At 31.5% G+C, this 21,050-nt stretch overlaps 1 protein-coding gene across 1 annotated transcript; it reads right to left on the bottom strand.

Annotated features, from left to right (window-relative positions):
- Nucleotides 1-20,567, bottom strand: LOC129224429 (mediator of RNA polymerase II transcription subunit 10-like). Its single transcript, XM_054858883.1, has 4 exons — nt 20,429-20,567; nt 17,434-17,517; nt 9,565-9,667; nt 1-237 (listed from the first exon to the last, which is right to left on the bottom strand). The coding sequence occupies exons 1-4, from the start codon at nt 20,551-20,553 to the stop codon at nt 142-144; spliced, it is 408 nt and encodes a 135-aa protein (XP_054714858.1). The 5' UTR covers nt 20,554-20,567; the 3' UTR covers nt 1-141.
- Nucleotides 20,568-21,050: the final 483 nt, after the last annotated feature.

The following is a 21,050-nucleotide window of genomic DNA, read 5'->3' as shown; positions in this document are numbered from 1 at the left end:
AAACTGGGACATTAAAATTGTAATTAAAACTTTATTTCAAATGCAACAATGTTGACAAATAAATACACACCAAATAGCTTATACAAGATATATTACATACAAATAATTAGCGCAACGGTTGACTTGTCATCAGAGATCACCTCAGGATGGTCTGTCGTCTCCACGAATGGCTCGATACTTGGCCATCTCGTTGGGAAACACTTTGCTTAGTTCCACCAGCAACAGGCTCTTAAAGCGCTGTAAAAGAAACAATAAAATCAAATTTGCCTTAAAACTTTTTAATCACCTTTAATGACAATATTCAACTATTTTAAAATATGTCAGAAATTTTGAGCAACCAAAAACGCTAGAAAAATCAGAAACTTTTCAGATTTAGAATACGAAATTTCTGCAGAAAATCAGCAGAAAATGCCAATTTTCTACTAATATAAGATTTGTAAGTGAATTTTCATATATCAGATGGAATAAAGGCTATTTTATTTATGTACTAGTGGTACCAGCATGGCTTTGCCCATAATAGAAAAATTAAAAGGTCTTTTGGTTCGCCTGTATATTTAGAAATAATGCATGGTGAATTTTCTCGCCAATAAGCTTGTGCCCATGATACGGTTTTACGTTATGATAATTTCGTAATTTACTCGTCCATCTTATGATAATTTTGTTCTTAAAATTGGAATAGAAAAAGAACCACATCGAATTTTCGAAAAATTGCTTCGAGGTGCACATCCCCATGCTACAAACTAACTTTGCTAAATTTCATGAAAATCGGCTGAACGGTCTAGGCGCTATGCACGTCATAGAGATCCTGACAGACAAAGAGACTTTCAGCTTTATTTTATTAGTAAAAAGATAATAATAAGTTCTGAAAACTACAGGGCCCACCCTTATTTTGCTAGAAATTAAAGAGGGTAAAACTGTTTGGAGAGTCACAAATACTGACTTTACTGACCAAAATTTATAAATACTGACTAAAATTTTGAAATTTAGCAAACTTTGGCACAACGAAAAAGAGTATCATACTAAATAAAATACATGCTAGCCCCAAAGTAGAATACTTGATGATGTTCTGCAATGTAAAATCAAATGACCAAAGTTGTTCTGCAAGTACTTCAAGCATTGTATATGTTATAGTTAAAGTATATTAATGTAGTTATTTTATAGAATACCTTGTTATTCCATGAAATAACTGATCGTGTTTCCGTTAAAGTGCGTAACATGTTATTCATTTGACATTTTAACCAGTTATTCTATGAAATAACTCGGTATTCTATAAATTAACTAATGAGAGACAGTTTAAGTGTAAAATAAACAATTTATCTAAAATGAAATAACTATAGGTATTCTATAAATAAACTAATGATAGACAATTTAAATGAAAAAGAAGCAATTTATCTAATTTATGCAGCGTATAAATGGTATTTATGAAAATGGTGTTTATGGCAATGTACGTGTAAGCAATCAATTAACCGGAATGAACTGGCGCCAACACGCTAAACAAGTTCTCTCCCTTTGGCCTGGAATAGTTCATAAATACAGTAGGGTTGGATGGTAAATGTATTTTTCATGCAAGATATATGATATAGATTATTTTACATTTTAACGGGCTGCAGATCTTTATTCTATGAAATAACTAGTTAAACCATGAAATACAAGAGTTTTACACTTTAATGGACAGTTACTCCATGAAATAACTAGGCATTCTATAAAATAACAAATTTCATACTTTAACAGTAACATATACACAAGCAACCAACGCATTAAATCAAAATCGTTTCACACATTTTTTTTTTTTTTCACTTTTTAAAACTTCACTGTTGCTATGTATTTCTGTGGACCTAAATCGATTGAGGTTTTCCCAAAATAACTCATTTGCTTTATAAAATGCATAAAAAAAGCTAAGATACAAAATTTTATGAAAATCCGAATGTAGGGTTTCAAACCATGTTTTTTCAAGTTAATTTTACATGGCATCAGGGTTGGCTTTTTGCCGGCAGAAACTGGTTTTTGCCCTGCCGGTGGCAGAAACTGGTTATAACCGGTAAAAACCGGCAGAAACTGGTAGAAACTGGCAAAAACTAGAAAACGTTTTTAATAGCTCTAGTAATTACTTAATGACAGGCAATTAAGTAAAATAAAATATATAACTTATTTCGTCATTGCAAAACTTAATATAATAGTTATTTAATAATTAGTGTAAAAATATGTTAAATAACAAGACTGACATTTCTAAAGCAAAGTAAAATTTATCGTAGTTGAAATTGCTATGTGTTAGAAATGTTAGCCTTGTAATGTTGTAAGTAACAAATTTTTCAGTTTGTTTATAATTATTTTGTTTGCTTTTAATATAAAGTGTGATATATCAAATATTTAAATAAATACAGATTTTTTTTTATTTCATTAAATTCTAAAATTCAGAAACTTGTCATTTTACACTTAATATAACTGAATAAAGCTATTCTCAAAGAACAAAGAGCTCTCCCCCCCCCCCCATTTTGATTTCTATGGAAAGCTAATAATCCAATTATATAAGTACTAACACAGTCTTCAACTTTGCTGTATGTAAGAAACAATATAATTGGTTAGATTCACTGACTCATAAATGTAAAGAGTTTTATTGGTTGAAACTAGGGGTGCAACATGGATGTCGATGTTTTGGAAACATCAATTTTTTTGTTAAAACATCGATGTTTTTAACATCGATGTTTAACTTTCAATGTTTTTGGACTATCGATGTTTTGGTTTCGATGTTTTTTCGATGCTGATGTTTTTGCATTTTAATTGAAAATTATCATAAAATTTTGCTCCAATCTTCTTGCTAGGTAATTAAGTTTACTTATGGAGTTGCCAAAAAAAAAAAAAAAAAATCATTTTTTTCACCCGTTTTATAAGAACAATTTTTCTGCGGAGAGGATGATTTTTGGGAAGATCACTACAAGATAGTAAAAGATTAACTAGAGAGTAAAAAAGAGATCAAAGCTATTGGAAGAACCTGGCACTGGTAGTCTGGTGCCAGAACTTGCAGTCTATTTCAAGGCTCCAGTTCTTAAACTAAAGGAAAATCCTGTACGCATTTGATAGTGATGGAAACTTCTGTTCCATCGAAAGAGATGTTTCTCAGACTGGTGGGATAGTCTGCGAAAAGAGAAATGCCCTTCTGGGGGGACAAAGTAAGGAAACTTCTTTTTCTCCAAACTGTCAACACCAATATTCGGGCTTACTTATCAATTTCCTCCAACAAGTCGTCCGTCTATTACCTAAAATTTGTGTTTAATTATTAACTAACAGTACAACACATATTTCTTACTCTTAAAAATTATTGTTAGAGTTAATTTTGTATTTTTAAAATAATTAGCACAACTTTTTCTCATCATTCAACTGACGGTAAGTGCATGATGCATTTTTTCTTAGATTCTTTTTTGATGTAAATTTACTTTTAGTTTAATTCAGTTTGAAAATATTTCCTTATTACTATAACTAGATTGTATTAACCGGTGCTTGTCTTATTATCAATTTTTGCCCAACTATAATACCAAGCTGTTGCGAAATTATTCTTATTAAATTATATTCATGATTTGAGGTTCAGTATTTTCAATATAATCGTCGGATACGTATTCTTTTGTATTGCTTAAATTAGTGTAGTATATTCAAAAATGTATGTTATACATTGATAAAAAGATCGATGTTTTAATTTCTAACATCGATGTTTTGATGGGTTTGAAAGAATCCTCTCAAATTTCTCCTTTGTGCACAACAAATTAAGAAATTGTTTAGGTTTAGAAACAGCGTCAAAACTTTTATTTTGTTACAGGCTGCTGCAGTGTGAAAATAATGTAAAATTTGATTTTGAATGGTGATAGTGTTGTAAATAAATTGTATTTGGGTTAATATTTAATTATTTCTCTTATACATTTTCTATTGTATGTCAGGAATTGCATTTATGTCATTTTTTTGAGTTTCTGCCATAAATGTGGCAGAAAGGGGTTTTTGCCATGCCGGTTTTAACCGGTTTCTACCAGTGGTTTTTACCGCCTTGGCAGAAACCTGCCAACCCTGCATGGCATGAAAGAGTAATTGAAATAATGTTAATAAATAAATAAATTATTAAAATATTAAACAAAATGAGTCGAGCTAGGGTAATGAAACACTTAAAAACTTTCTAAATAATTGAAATATTTTAAGGATGGGAAAGGATTGAAATCTTACACAAGACACGCATTTTTCGGCGGTGGACGTGTTTCAATGTTAGCATGTTTCCAAAACATACGTTTATGGAGGAAATTGCAGTGGATGAAGATCGGTTGGGAAAAATAAGGAAAAGGGGAACCAAAAACGCTAGAAAAATCAGAAACTTTTCAGATTTAGAATATGAAATTTCTGCAGAAAATCAGCAGAAAATGCCAATTTTCTACAAATATTTTCCAACTCAACATAGAATTTTGCACAAATTCTGCAGATTTTTTTAAGTTCAAAGAAAATCTAAAGTTCCTGCAGCTAATTTATCGAATACAACATTTTTTTATAGCCTTCTGCTGAATTATCCTAATTTCTGAGAATTTTAGATTTTCTTCTAATTTAAAGAAATGTGCAGAATTTGTGCAAAATTCTATCTTGAGTTGGAAGATATTTGCAGAAAAGTCTGCAGAAACTGCAGATTTTCTACAGAAATTTCACAAAAATCTGTAGAATTTCTGCAGAAAATTTGAGTTTTCGTCTCTCATTTGAACAAAATTGTTCTGCAGCTCAGGCATCTGTTCTGCGACGTACATCACAAATTTAGTAATATTCTGCTCTGGGGTATGCTAGCTTTACTTATAATGTGCAGCAATATAATGTAAAGCTAATTTGGGACAATTTTGACTGAAAATAGTGAGTTTAATTCAAATATTTTCTATATGTTGAATAAATATTTCTGAAACTAGGAAAATAAGTTAAAAGACCTTGCAATTGTTCAAAATACTATTAAGAGATTAAGAGCAGTTTTTTATTCGCTCTTTTTTTCTTTGAAAACTCACTGGAAAATGACTTCAAGAAATTTTTTGAAAACAGGAAATAAAAAGGGGAAATATATATATATATATATATATATATATATATATATATATATATATATATATATATATACACACACAAATTGTACATTTTACCCCATTAATTTTTAGTAGAACAAATCTTTTGATAAAACACAGAGGACGTTTAGAAGATTATTTTAAAAACTAATAAGCAAATATTTTTGCATGTACAAAAACTACACCAGTGGTTCAAAACCTTTTTGAGTTCATCGCCCCCGTCTAAAGGTTGACTGACACTTACCCACTGTACATTGATTTTCATATATTTTGTTACAGTGAAACCTGTGTAAGTTGACCACTTGCGGTGCAGTACTTTGGTGGTCAACTTGGACAGGTGGTCAACTTATAAAGGGGGTACGAAACAGGGAACCCCGCTCTGCTATGCCATCTAGGGCTTCCAGAGAACGGACCTTTCGGCCGGGGCCCCCTTACCCGTAAGGGAACGAGAACTAAACCACTTACGACTCTAGACACCGTGGACCCAGGTACGGACCTGACTCCGGTGGTGCCCATTGCCTACTCACTGTTCCACTCGATAGCCATTGGGCAGATACAAATCTGCTCAAACGCAAGTAAAGAGTGGTCGTTTTACATACGTGGATGCTACACCATCGTAAAACCCTCCCCATTTACCCGGGCTTTTAACCGGCATAGGGACGGGCCCGGTCCCCCAAAGACCAGACCCCACCTACGGCTGGGTTCTTATAAAGGGGGTAATGATTTTTTTTTTTTTTGTAATTCTTACACCATGTATTCATTTCTTGACTAATTGACACCTACTCTTTCTGTTCAACTCACTTTCATTGTTTAGCATTACTTAGAAACAATCTCTAAAAATATTTGAATAATATCTTAAATTATTATTTTCCCAGAGTGACGTATAATGTGTCATGCAAATTTAAATTTTCAGTAAATTGATCAAAAAAGAAAAAGTCTTATTGTTTATGGAAAGTTACTCATTTTATATTAATAGTTCCTAAAAATTTATAGCTAATCAAAAATTACAAATTTTTCGCTTAACAACAAAAGAAAAACAAGTTTGGAGAATAAAGGGGTTCTTAGTAGTTTTCCCAGGTGGTTAAACTCAAAAGGAGATTTAGTTATGCTGCTGTTTCATTTAGTTGGTAAAATGCTGGTCTGGCATCAAAAATATTCTTGGAAAGCTATAAAAAAATAATTTGCTAAATAAAATTTAAAAAAATAAACCAAGTGGTCAACTTACAAAGGGTTTTTTACAATACTCCAAACCAAACTTGGTGTTCTTTAGTGGTCAAGATAGACAGGTGGTCAAGATAGAGAGGTGGTCAAGTTACAGAGGCTTTCCTTCATTATATAAGATAGGACTAATTCCGTTCCTGACAAAAGCGGTCAATATAGACAGGTGGTCAACTTTACAGATTTTACTGTACTTGTTTTCTTGAAATTGGTTTTAGAAAATGTGTAGTAGGCAGAGAAACAGTGCCCCCTCTATATTTTATTTATGCAACCCCCCCCCCCCCATTTCTGATCTGTTTGAAATTTCAATCATCAGGAATGTACCAGCTGAAACCCACTTTTGGAGCAATCTCAGGTGCAGGAAAATAGTGACTTTGGAGCAGCTTCGCTCAAGAAATAATGACTTTGGAGCAGCTTGGCTCAGTTGGAGTCATGTGCAGGAAACAATACTTGAAGTTGAAATTATCTTGCTTTATTTTTCTCCATGTTTATAACATACATATAATTTCCTCAGCGAGCTATTTACATATGAAAAATATGCATTGCAAAACAATTTATCTCAAAGCATTTATAATTTAGTAAACTTGCAAAACCATTATTGATCAATTTGTAACATGATTAAATAAAAAGTCATTTAACTAGTCAAAGTTCAATTAAGTTAAAAGTTAGGTTTTCTGCAAAAGTTTACAATTTTAAATTGCCTATTTCAGAGCATGATGGCAAACAGCCAATTCGGCTGACCAAGTAACTAAAAATATGGCGCCTTAAAAAGAGAGAGAGCATATGAGCTAATGAAACATTATATATAGTCAGCCAGAGTCATTTGAATAGATTTCAGGTCATGTATTTGAGACAGGGTTGACCGGATTGGATCCAATTGGGTTGCACCCAATGGTTTTTTTTTTTTTTTTTTGAAAAAACCCATTTAAAAAAACACATTATTTAGCCCACTTTTGGGTTTTTTAAAAAATTTTGAGAAGTTTTTAAAAAAATTAATTAATTTAAATACTTTTACAATTTAAACTTCTTTTTTATTTGTTCTTCATCACAGACAATGTAAAAAAAAATGATCTTTGAACTTTAATAGTATTTCTTAACTCTTAACGCATTAAAAAAATACTTCAAAGATTTAAAATAAATATATTTAACTTTTTCTTAAAATGGACAATAAATAACTCAAATTTTCTTGACTAAGTCCTGTCACGGCTGATTTCCTCAATATTTGTAGATTGTACAGAGGAAACTACTCTAGCTAAAAGGCTTTCATGTGAATTATTTTCTGCAAACCAACACGTCACAAATCTCGAATAAACAAGGTATATTTTTTAGAAATTAATAGGTTTTACAAACGGTCGGACAGAAAACAGAATAGGATGTACAGTATTTATATTATTTTACGAAAAAGTTTAATATTTCTTACTCTGTGTACAGAAATAGAAAAACGGGCAACATAAAATTCAAAGAAATGTCTTGATGAAACTGGAATTCAGTAAAAAGGGATTTAAACTACTTGAGGTTCCACAGTAGTTTTGCATAACAAAATGAAATACAATAAAGTAAAATGCAAAAAAAAAAAACGAGCTGATGTGTGCATCACATGACTTCCTTTTACTCCAATTTAATGTCATTTCCCCATTATTCGCTATTTTAATGTGATTCAATATTTATTCTCTAAATATCACCAACAATGGCCAAATTGAAACCAAAAAAAAAAAAAAAAACTCCGCCAAATTTGTCGCCAAGTTGGCGACAAAACTTGGCGACCAAAAGACTGGCGATATATCGCCAAGTGTCCGACAAATTATAACGCCACTTGAGTTACATCGAAATTAACAATGATTTCCCCCCAAAAAGGTGCAAAAGACCCCCTTAGGAACATCCGAAAGCAACCAAAAGGGGAGGTGCACAACTAGACCCCACTACGAGTCTATGTACCAAATTTCAACTTTCTAGGACATACCATTTTTGAGTTATGCGAGATACATACGCACATACGCACATACACACATACGCACATACATACAGACGTCACGAGAAAAGTCGTTGTAATTACCTCGGTGATGGTCAAAATGGATATTTCGCGTGTCTATACATTCTTAGGCACTTTTCCGCATGTGGTCGAATCGAAAAAAAAAACTCAACATTCATTTGGGGGTGAGCAAAATGGAAATTAAGGGCGATTTTTGAGTGAAAATTTTTTCGCGAATACAATACTTCCTTTTTTGTAAAAGGAAGTAAAAATGTAGCAATTAAAAGCGAACAATAGATTTTATCACTCAAGAAGTAACTTGCCTTAACTGTTGGTAATCATGGAAACTAAAAACTCTGAAACTTCACTATTCTTGGGTTTCGTCGTCTTTTATACTTTTTTTTCAGAAAACGCTGAGTTTTAACTAGTTTTCCAACTTTTTTTTACCCCAAGACAATTTTTGCGCTTTGTCTGTATACTTACACTATAATATGCCACAAGTACCCCCATTTTGCCTAAATGGGACGAAAAAACCCAATTTCTTTAAAAAAAAAAACCAGCTTTAGTTGGGTTTTTTTGGGTTTTGGGTTTTATTTAAAAAAACCCTGGGCCCATGGGCTTTTTTAAAAAAACCCGGGTTTTTGCCAACCCTGATTTGAGATGCACATTTTCTGATGTTAGAATGGGGGCCAATCGAATGGAAAAGGAACTTCGTCATTTGAATAAGTTACTATCATTGAATTGGCATTTATGACCTTGCAAAATAAAAGAAGACCAGGAATTTATTAAAGCCAAATATTATATCAAAATAAACATATAGAATTCATAATATCATTTGGAATTTTCAACAAAAATAAACCTCTGTAAAAGTCTTTCAAGTATTTAAAATGCTCTTCCTCTCACTCTATGGTCCTATAATAATTTATTTTTGTACTTTTCACACATTCCATAAAACTTTCTTTAAAGCAATACCAAATTTCTTATGCCAACAAAAATATTGTATTTCTTTACATTTGAAAGTTCCATTCTCTATGTTCACCACACTCATTGTACTAGAAAAAGCCTAAGGCGGCTTTTTGCATCTAGCCCTTTTGAAAATGAAAAGTTTATTTATCATACTTGTATCTGCATGAATAATTAGCCCCATTCTTTTGAGTTATTGAAAATTATTAATTCTTTGATAGGCATACAAGGAATTTTAGTGTAGTATCCTCATTTGATTTTTTTTTGTTCTTTAGAAGTGTGTTTGATTATACAAATTCTCTAATAGTCAAGGAGAAACAAAAATGATGGATCAAAAAAGTTACATACCCGGTAAGCATCTATTTTGCCCTTGACAACTTCATTCTTATTCAATGCCTTTTCCATGCAGTCCTTGGTGTAAAGCTGGGGGTTGCGTCCCTGATCAATGTATCTGAAAGAAATAATATAGTTTATTTGATGCATTCAATTGCTCACTTTCTCTTCAAAAATAAAAACAAGATCACACGTCTCACAGATTCAGAATAAAGCTTGTTTCTTTCTTCATGGTCCAAATAAACCCACCCTTATCATTTTCCCACCCTAGCCTTAGAAAGATCATACAGAACACAATCCTTCCTGCCTGGTGGCGTTCCATTCAAAGATAAATGACCCTACTTTCCTACATCAACTTTCTAATATCTAATCAATATTTTATTAATTAGCCAAGACTGCAAGCTATGTCAAACATACCTCCTTAACATTTTACGCTGATTTCTAGAAACAAAATATGCTTTGCTCATCTGATGAAATAGATGCGTAAAAATAAGTATAAACAAATAAATAAATAAATAGCATATTTTAAACAATGCAGCAATTTTTTTTTCCATTTTAAATTTATTTTTAATTAATTTCTTTCCATAAAATTCTAGGAGTTAAAGTTGCAGTCGGGAGTTGTTCATTTTCCCTCCCACTCCACACCTTTGGTACAGGAGTGATTGTAAGTTCATCAAAAAATACCTGAAAGTTTCAAAGCGAGAACGGGGGAGGGGGTAATCTTTGACCCCTATTACTTAAATGCACCTTTGCCATAGTTTTAAATAGTTCTGAGTCAAAATATTGCGTGCACATTTAATTAAATTTTTAATGGATTACAAAGTTACTTTTGAGCTGGTGTTATACAAACTATCTTGACATGTGTCCATCTTAAGGGATAGGTGTCCATCTTAAGGCTCTTGCAGGTATATTTGATGAGTATTATATAATTTAAAATATATTGCGGAGGTAGGGAGATAAAAGCATAATGAAAAAAGAACATAATTCCGGTAATTTCAGACATGAAAATACCGGAAATACGTCCGAAAATACTGGAAATTCGGTAAAATACCCGACCACAATCACCCCTGGGTAAAAACATCTGAGGCAGTGAGAAGGAGAAGGAAAGGAATGTAAGTGCCCACACTAAAATTTTGAGATAAACAGTACAAATGGAAAGTAAACCTTTTCTATGTTTTGGGGCAAAAGTACTAGTATAGTCCTGGTAGGTGCTGCTACACAGCATGATTTAGAAAAACTTCTCAATGAAAGCTTACTAAGACCGCAACTTAAAAACCAGGGTTTGTGATTTTTTTTAAATTAAAAAAGTGGGATTTTTTTAATTTAAATCAGATTTTTTTGATTTTTTTAAAATTTTCAAATAATTGTAGACATTAATTACTTTACATTCATTAACTTAATATATTTCATACCATAGATGAATTCATTCAACTTACTTTAAAAATTAGGATAAGTTCTCTAACTATTCAAAAAAAAATCTATGATTTATAAATACGTTATAATGCTTTGAAGAGGTGTGATTTTGTTTTATGCTTTGCTTAAAGATCAAGTTTTCTCGTGTGCGTTTTAAGTGTAAAATAATATGTTGACAATTACTTTTCTTAACTATATAAGTCATGGTGCATAAGAAAACTGCAAATTTTTATTTTGTTCTGAACCGTAATTTTGGAGTAAAAGTAATTTTTCAAGAATGAAAATCTGTTACACACACACACAGAAAGAGAGATCTACGTAGTTTTGCCTGTTGAAGTTAAGATCGTATAACACAGTATAGTTAAATTTAGATCAACACATTCTAAAAGTGCAAAATTAATTTACAAAAATAAAATCAACTGCTATTAATTAATAATTTTGTAAAAAATCGCATGATTTAAAAAAAAAAAAAGCACTTCATTTAAATCAAGCTGATTGATTTAAATCAATGGACCCTGCTTTAAACGCATTTTACTCAAAACTTGGAAACGTTTACTTGTATCCCTTTGCTTCTCACTGCCTCATTTGTGTTTTCAATGTACTGACTTACTGGGGTATTCAAGTTATCTATGTGTCGAGTAACCAGAGTTTTACTGCATATATATATATATATATATATATATATATATATATATATATATATATATATATATATATATATATTAAACCCTTAACAATCGGATAATATTCAAGAAATCGCTCATAAAAGTATATATTTTTTTTATTTAAGAAAATTATATAAAAATAAGTGTATGCACAACATGTGCATTCCATTTTTCATTTTCAATATTTTTTAGATTGAAATTTAAAAAAAATATAAAATTTCATGAAAAGTCAACAAGCAAGCCCAAGCAAGCAGCGAAAATTTAAGAAATACATCTTTTAAACATTAAAAAAGAATTTTATTAATCTTTTGTGCAATATAAGTAAAGATAAGTAAATATTTCTTGTGTGGTAAATTTCAAAGCTTGAGATACAGAGGCCAACGTCACAATCTAGTAAGTTAGTACCAAAATTCCTTCCTGCATCTCTGCAATTACATTTAAAACCCGGAATTATGTTTAAAATTGACAGTTGCTGCCATCTAGTGCATAAAAAGAGAAAGTAAAGGGCCAAAGAAATGAATTGATTTTAATCGTTTCATCTCGTTAATATTGCACACCCCAACACGGCAATATCACGGGCGTGAGAAATGAAGATCGACACCCCCAGCCCGGCATATTCACGGGAGCGAGAGGAAAGGGATTAACAAATTTTGCACAACTTCTTGTTTAAGTAAATTCATTTATACAAAAACCAAACGCATTAAAGCTCAGTATCAGGGCTTCCAACAGATTTTCAGTTTTTGCTAGAGAAAATAAGAGACCTTGAGCTAAATCTATATGGTTAAAAATATTAACACCATAGTAATGGCAATTGGTAAGTAAAGAAAAAAATTCAAATCTAACCAAAAGCAATGTAAATTATTGTGTTAATTTATGCAATGCTAATGTAAATTATTATGTTATAGAAGGGAGTGATCTTAAACAAAGATACCACTCTCACATTTAAGATTTCAGGCTTAATATCTTAGCACTTATCAGTAGTTCTTAATACCAGAAATATTCCAAGAAATATTCAATATTCCAAGAAATACAGGGTTCATACTCAATTTGGATAAAAAACTTCCATGACTTTTTCATGACTTGACTTTATAAAAATTTTCATGACCTTGTTACATGAAGAGAATAATACTATTAAATGCTAAACTAGCCAATTTTCGGAAATGGGCTTTCGAAAAACTTTTATGTGAATACCACTACCTCATTGGAGGGCACTCACTTGTGACTGAAAAAATATCAGTGGACTGCAGAAACTAATAAATTATTCTTATTTGTCTTCATCATATCAATTCAAGTAAAGTAAAAATGCAATACACTGATGTTTAAGTGTCTAACAAATATTTAATAAATAGGGCAAAATAGAAATGAATGGGACAAAAATTGAATGGGTCATTACTAAGTTACCAATAATAAATTTACTTTATAAAAACATTGCCTTTTGGTGTCAATAGTGCATCTACTCACCAATGTAACAGAACAATATACTATATTCCATAGCTGCCAACCTCAAGATAAAAAAAATAGGAGCACTTAAGGGAAAAAATAGGAGCAATGAGGGTTAAAATAGGAGCTCCAAATCGTGGTCTGTGCTAAACCTTCCTTCTATACCGTAAGCTTCTATAAGTTCTAAACAACATTACAATGCGTTTCTGAATTTTCAAATTTTCATGTTATATTTTCAACAAAACTACAACCAAGTTTAAAATAAAATTATTTTACATTAAAAAAGCATCATTACGTAGGTACATATTGCAAAGTAAAAAAAAAAAAAAAAAAAAAAACAAGATTACTTTTTGATTTAATAAAACGGCAACCCTTTTTAAAAATATTCTTTCATACATATCCTACATGTATTGAAAATGCATTGCATAAGAACATATTGAAGATTTTTAAAAAAAAACATGATTACTTCTTATACTTGGAAATAAAGCAACTTCATAGTAAAGGTCAAGACTCGGAAATCTAAGTGGCCAGTGGCCTCTAGACTCCAGAAACTTAGTGGCCACCACTGTCGCCAAGTTTTGAAACACAAACTGGAGGGGGAGGGGCTATTTTTCCAACTTTCATTAAAAAATGAGATGAATAGGACTTTGCACATTCTAAAATAGAGTTATTCAATACTTTTTTTGTACATGGAAAATTCAAATTAAAACAGGTTTCTGCTTTATTAAAAAAAAAAATAAATAAATAAATAAATGAGAAGTCAGCAAGAACTTTCATTTTAGATGAAATAGCTTCAGTTTATAACAAAGCCTCCGAGACAATAAAGATCAAACACAGATAAAATTTCCCTTTCAAAAAAAAAAAAAAAAAAAAATTAAAAAAAAAAACATAAATTTTTGCCTTTTGTTATTTTTAATAGTTTACATTGAGACAAACAACCAATTCTGTTTTCGGAAACTTAGGCTAATAATAGTCTTGTCTACTTCCATGTTGCAAATGACCAAACACGGCAACAACGCGAAAAATTTAAGATGATAGATTTTTGAATTTGTTGCATTAAAATTATAAATAATTAATAATCCTTAAAAAACTAAAATTTAGATGAAATAGACAGTTTTTAGCACATTAGCATCTAAACCAATCAGGATAAAATAATATTCTGAAGAAAAAATTTTTGCATTTTTCAAGAAAAAAATTAAGAATTTTCCGGAAAAAAAAAAAAAGAAGCCCATTTTGCATTATTTTCAATAGTTTGCACTGCAATAAACATCTAATTCCGATTTTGAAAACTTGGTCACTTTAAGAGTCTTGTGTACTTAAATCTCGCAAATGACCAAATATGGCGACTAAGTCAAAAATTCAGATATAAAATTTTGAATTTGTTGCATGAAAATAATTTAAAAATAAAAAATCCCCATGACACTACAATTTATTGACTAATGAAGAGTCATTTATTTAATCGAGGTTCCATTAATTTAAACTTAAGGCTTGCTGACTAAGTTTACAATTTTAAAAATGCTTAATCGAGAGCATGATGGCAAACAGCCGGCTCGGCTGACCAAGAAACTAAAATATGGCGCATTAAAAGAGAAAGAGCAACTGAGCTACCAAAGCAACATATATAGCCAGCCAGAGTTATTTGCATGGATTTCAAGACATGAATTTGAGATGCGCATTTCCCGATGTTAGAACAGCGGCCAATCAAATGAAAAGGGAACTTCGTCATTTCATGACATAAGGTATGCACGTGTCTAAGATCGGGAAATACGTTACAATGATTGAATTTGTATTTGTAACTTTGCAAGACAAATGAAAAATGAGATTTAATTAAAGCCAAATATATCCAAAAAAACGTAAATAATTGATAATATTATTTGGAATTCCCAACAAAATAAGGATCACCCCTAATCCTCCCATAAAAAAACTAAATTAAAATATGTATTGCACAACTATAACAAAATATACTCCTCCCCCCAAAAGGAAAATGAATTTAATTAAAATATACATTTCAGTTTGAAAAGAAAAAACAAAACAAAAACATGCATGTGATTTGGGGGGGGGGGGGGGGGAATGAATAAATAAAGGTCACCCTCCCATAAAAAAAAACTCAATTAAAATATGCAATATTACAAACAAAGTATCTACCTCCCCCTAAAAGGAAAATAAATTTAATAAAAAACATTTTAGTTAGAACAAATTGAAAATTCAACCACCGCCCAGAAAAAAAAGGATTTTATTAAAATACTCTATGCATGAAAAGCAAAAAAGAAATCCCCCCTGCCCCCCCCCCCATGTGAAAAAAAGAATTTAAAGTACTGTCGAGCAAATCAAAGTTCCCTTTCCATACAATGAAAAAACAAATTAATTAGAATATGCATTTAGAAAAAAATCTATAACTCCTCCAAAGAGAAAAGATTTTTATTCATATAAGCACCCATATCTGAATAACGATTGGTCAGCCCAAAATACCACACAATTTATCAAGTATTCCATCGGTTTCTGCAACCTACGAACACCGCATATAAGCTATTTTTTAAGGGCCTTAATTAATCTCTCAACAGAGGTGAAAAAAAGCTTGAAAATAAGTCAGCGCAAGACTTTCAAACAACCACAAACATGTGCGTTGCGAAGCGAATGTGAAACCACTGTTCTTTGATCAACACAAGGGTTGCGTTCGCTGATTGACTGGTAGATTACCGGTCGGTTGATCACATGACAAATAATGATGTCAGCTCCAATGCTTTAGCATGCACTGACGTCATTAGCTGTCACGTGATCAACCGAGCGGTCGCTACCGGTCAAGCTCGTTGAACACAAGCTAGGTTGTTTCAAAATTGCTCTATGTGGGGAGAAGTTCCGGTTAGAACTGGTTTTTATCCACGCCATATTTCCCGATCTCCAATGTTGACTACTAAGGTCATCAATAATCGCTTGATTTGGCGCTCGCCAAAGTTTTTTTTGTTGTAAAGTACTGTCATAATTATTTTCTTTTTTGCAGAAAATTCCTTAAAAGACCTTTTCCTTAATTCGTAGTCAAGAGATACATATTTTACAGCAAACAGCTATCCTTAGGTATTATTCTGCAGAATGGTTTTATTGCTGACTTTTTTCCCCCCTTAGTGCAAAATCTTGCACAAACTCTCTCTCATTCTGCGACAATGTCGCCCTGTTGGCAGCTTTCTGCCACTAGATCACTGATTAAGCTGAAAAATCATACCAACCAGTTTAGCTATTGTTGCTGAGTTTCTATGATAGTTTAGGACTACGATGCGTTATTAACATATTGAACACATTTCTTCTTTTGTGTGATAAACATTAATGTTACATCAAAGGAAGAATCAGCCATCAAAACCTTTTTTTCCCCCATTAAATTGCAGTTTACTTTTATTTTTGTACTTGATATTCGTAGCAAATAAAGTTGACCTTATATATATGAAGTATTAGCTCAATCCCTTTTTTATACATTTCACAGGAGAGAAAAAGTTAGAGGAGAATAAGAAAATTACAATATTGAACACATGCATCATTAAAATTGCAACAGAAGTTTTTGTAATACAAACCAGTTCACCTCATGAATAGGACATGTTGATCCCCTTTATAAATTCTGTTAAAAACTTAATCTTAAAAATGTTCATAAATTGAATCTTTTCAAAGAAAAAAAAAACAGAACAAAGAATGATATTTAATGAAACTTATGGTAGAAAATCAAACTACGCATTAAATATATTCAGTAAATTACTGCCCATTAGCCAGGGCTAAAGCAGAAATATGTGAAATACACCGCTAGCTCAGTCATTTCCAGCCAAGGACTGCAGTTTCGTGCTTATTAGCCTCGGCTGGAAATGACTGAGCTGGCGGTGTATTTCACGTACTCATTAAATCTTTTCAAAAACTGATAAGTCATGATAAGATGAAAAATTAAAAGTTAAAAAATGGCCTAACGTGCTCCGACTCTTTCTGTACTACATTAAAACTTTTCTTTAAATTATCAGTTAAGACAGCAAGTGCTGAGAGCTCTTTTAACAAAAAATTATCATGTGAGCAGAATGCCTAAATTCTTTGGCACATTAAGCATTAAAAAAGGAAATTGCAAAAGAATTGTAATTTTTCTTAAGCAGTTCGTGTTTTAGAAAAAAAAAAAAAATCATGCATTAGTAAAAATTTGTTCTATCTATGCTTGTAAGTTTTTTCCCCTTACAAAAATATAGGGTCCCAAATGGTTTTTTGCACCCTGGCTCCTTAATAGAGAAAGTTGGCTTTGTAAGATCTATTAGGTTATAAAAAAAAAAGCAACTTCAAAAAATCACAGATTGAGCTTGTTTTATTACTTAACCCTTCATATAGATGATTTATAACTCATACTCACTCAAAAACCTCCAGAGGCACTTGAATATCTTGCACTTGACTCTTACATTTCTCTATCTCTTGCATGTAAGTCACCATCTGGGTACTAAAAACAGATTAGAAACTTCAATTTTTCTCATTGCAAATAGACAAAAAATTTTACATGGCAAAAAATAGGATACTAAAATTCCTTTTATAACTCCCCTAATTTTATAATTTATGCACTCTATTAGAGATTATAATAGGTCATTAATTTTCTCAGCATCCAAAGTATTTTAACTTTTTGGATTGAAATCAGTGGAAGAATGATAAAGATCTTAAGAAAAAAATTGTAGCTGCAAAAAAATACGAGGCATGTTTTTAAAGTATGTACAGTTTTTTGAAATAAAAATAGAGCAACTACAGATACAGCAAAGAAAGTCATTGGACAAAAATCTACCACCCTTACGCTATTTTTCAACATTGCTCCCGTGATTTTCCAAGCATTTTTCACAGCGTGGTACATGTTTTTGTACAGTGCAGATCCTTTTATCCGGGAACCAAAAAAACGGCAACTGTTTGCAGATTTTCCTGCTATTTTTTAAAAATACGCATTTTCGGCAATTTTTGAAAAACTAAGTTTTTTTTTTGGAATACCTAAAAGAATATGAACTGTTTCTTAATAAATACCATATTACTTACGTAAAACTGGGGAAAATGTTTACAAAAATGGACTTCAAAGGGTTAACCTTTATGCGGGGCAAAATTTCCGAAATATTTTCTGGAATAAAGAAGTGCATTCTTAAGTCGGAGATTTTCGTGCTTTATTCTAACTGAAAACTAAAGAAATGAATATTGTCGAATTCTAATGCAATATTTTATTGAATGGCCTTTAAAATTAAAGTCGTTTAGAGCGTCAGTGATGTAGCAAAATTGCGGGAAACGCAGAAAACCAGATTCCGGAATTTTCTTGATAGTTAATCGTGGATTCTAGAAATCATTAAACGCATGACTGTAATAATACTGCAAGAACTCATAAATCAAACTTTTGTAAAAAGCAATAGTTATCAATAACCACTGTAATCACTAACACAAAATCTTTATAAAAAATGAAAAGAAAAGGAAAAAAAATGCGTTTATGAAGACAAATTTTTTTATACAGAATAGCAGGAAAATCGCGCATTTCCGTTCAAAAACTTGTTTCTAGCCCTTCCCTTCATTTTTTTTTTCGTTTCAAAATACCGAAAAGTGGTTTAATTATTCTTTCACTAGTAGATTTAATATTTCAAAACTATTTATAAGCATTTCTAAACTGTTTTCTTATTTCAATGTGTATTACTATTTATTACAGTAATTTAAGTTTTGTAAACAATCGACCAACAGAGGTTTTTAGCGATTCAGAAAACCGGGAAATTCAGGGATAGCGATGGTCCCGAACTTCCCGGATAATTGGTTCTCTACTATACATCCATTTGTAGAAAGTTGCCGCCTGTGTAGTCACCTATGAGGACTCTTGACAGTGCTTTGGCTGGGCCGTTTTTGAACTTCCTCCGGCCTGCCCTGACCTCGCCTGCAGCAACTTTCATTTGTTTCGGCATCTGAAGTCTCTTTGGTGGTCGATGGCACATCAATGATAAGCTCAGAGAATGTGTTAACCCATGGTTCACAACTCAGGCGGCAAGTTTAAACAAATAGGTATACAAAACCCTGTATTACACTATGACAAATGCTTGGACAATCATGGGAACCATGTCCAAAAATACAGTTAAGGTGGTCAATTCATCGTGCAAAAATTTTTTTTGGTTCTTTTTTTATTTCAAAATGGCATTTAACTTTAAAAACATGCTTCGTACATAGCTCATTAAGACAACCAGAGACTAGAGTTTCACTTATTAGCAAACAGAACTCTGCAATAATCATAATAGAGCGAGTGGTCAACTTACTTACACTGTATTAGTTGTTCTGCCAACAAGGTAATGTGTCTGTCTTCAAGTAGGTACATATAAAGGGGCAGTTCTCAAAAGGTGGGAACAAAAAAGTTAACTTTGAGCAATTTCAAAAATTTTCGAATTTGATATCAATTTTGCTTTTATTATATAGTATGCATACCTAGAACACAATATATGAACATGAAAGGACAGCAGGTATTTGTAAAAATTGTTAATTAGCAAATTAAATCAGCAGTCTGTAGGTAACAGATTTTGGACATTGTTGTCATGTAGGTAACGGATTTTGGACATCATCATAATGTAAGTTTCACCATTTTTGACAACTGTTAATCTGAGTCAATTGTTTTGGAGGGGGGGGGGGAAACCTACAAAACAGTATATTAAATTTTTCTACATGGAAAGATTATAGAAAATTTAAAAAAAAAAACTTTACTTCCAGAAACCACTTAGCATAAGAATTTTAAGAAACTATTAAAATTACTCTTAAAACATATGTGTATTTATGATAGAGCTAAAAAGTAATTGAAATTATTTTGAACTAAGTTTTCAAACAGAAAAATAATTGTTGCAAAAATTACAAGTAACAGTGAAAGAATAGAAGTAATGTAGTTATTCTTATATAACTAATTGACATATTTATGCAAAACAGATGAAACCATTTGACATCCATTCATAGGGAGCTTTTCTCTAATAGGTATAACATAGGTTTTAATGAATGAATACAGCATTTTAACAATAAAAAAATAAAGATATTTACTTAAGTACACAAATTAACTCTATTTCAAATGATTTCAGTATGTAACGAAAAAAATCTTAGATTGCTTTATAAAATCAATTTTTCCTGATTTTTTGTTATTTTTTCAAAATTCCCTGATATTTCCCTGATTAATAAAGTTCCCTGACTTTTCCCTGATCGGTCGCCACGTTGAATAAAAAACCTATTTCTTTTTGGATGAAAACTTCCCAATGCACAAAAATGAATAACAAACATCCTGTGTTGAACTTTAAAACTTCGCTTCGGGATTTGCCTTTAACATTTGAAAAGGAAATACGGTAAGATAGTAGAAAGTAATCATGCATCAAACTTACATCTTTTGATTAAGTATTGTCTGACCTTGAGGCTGAAAATCACTTACAATGATACCTAATTGTCGAACATTCTCAATAAATAATTCCAAATAACCTTCTAAATTTTCCAAGTGCTGCGAAGACATTTTGAGTTTTTGTTTACAGGGTGCGTTCAAAAAGTCTAACGAAACTCACCGGCTTAACGAACGATAACTCTTCGGTTTTTCGTTACCCGCGTTCACTTTTTGAACGATCAGTTAAAATTAAAGATGGCGGACGTTAGGTTAGCAGACGATGCAGATCATTGCTTTTTCGGAGGATATGTATTTTGAAGTTAGTGATGAAAAAAGACTAGAGGATTCTTTTTTTGAATAAAATAAAAAGAGGAAAACAAATTTTCAGATTCCTTTCAACTAAATTTCATCTTAATTAAGATATTTTTTTATATTCCATCATTGTTTCCTAGCACAGAACAAAAAATAGTACTTTTTTTTTAAAAAAGAAAAAGAATATGTTCCCACACATTCTATTTTCTGCCCTACTGTTTGCAAATATTGTTAATTTCTAAAAAATCTTTAAAAAATTTATGGAAAACAGTCTCTTGTTTACTCTTAAATTGATGTATCCCCGGTATATGCAGAAA

This window comes from Uloborus diversus, chromosome 6 (assembly GCF_026930045.1).
Source record: "Uloborus diversus isolate 005 chromosome 6, Udiv.v.3.1, whole genome shotgun sequence".
Classification (NCBI taxonomy): Eukaryota; Metazoa; Arthropoda; class Arachnida; order Araneae; family Uloboridae; genus Uloborus; species Uloborus diversus.
Note: the sequence above shows the minus strand (reverse complement) of the source record. Positions and strands in the feature narration are given on the sequence as shown.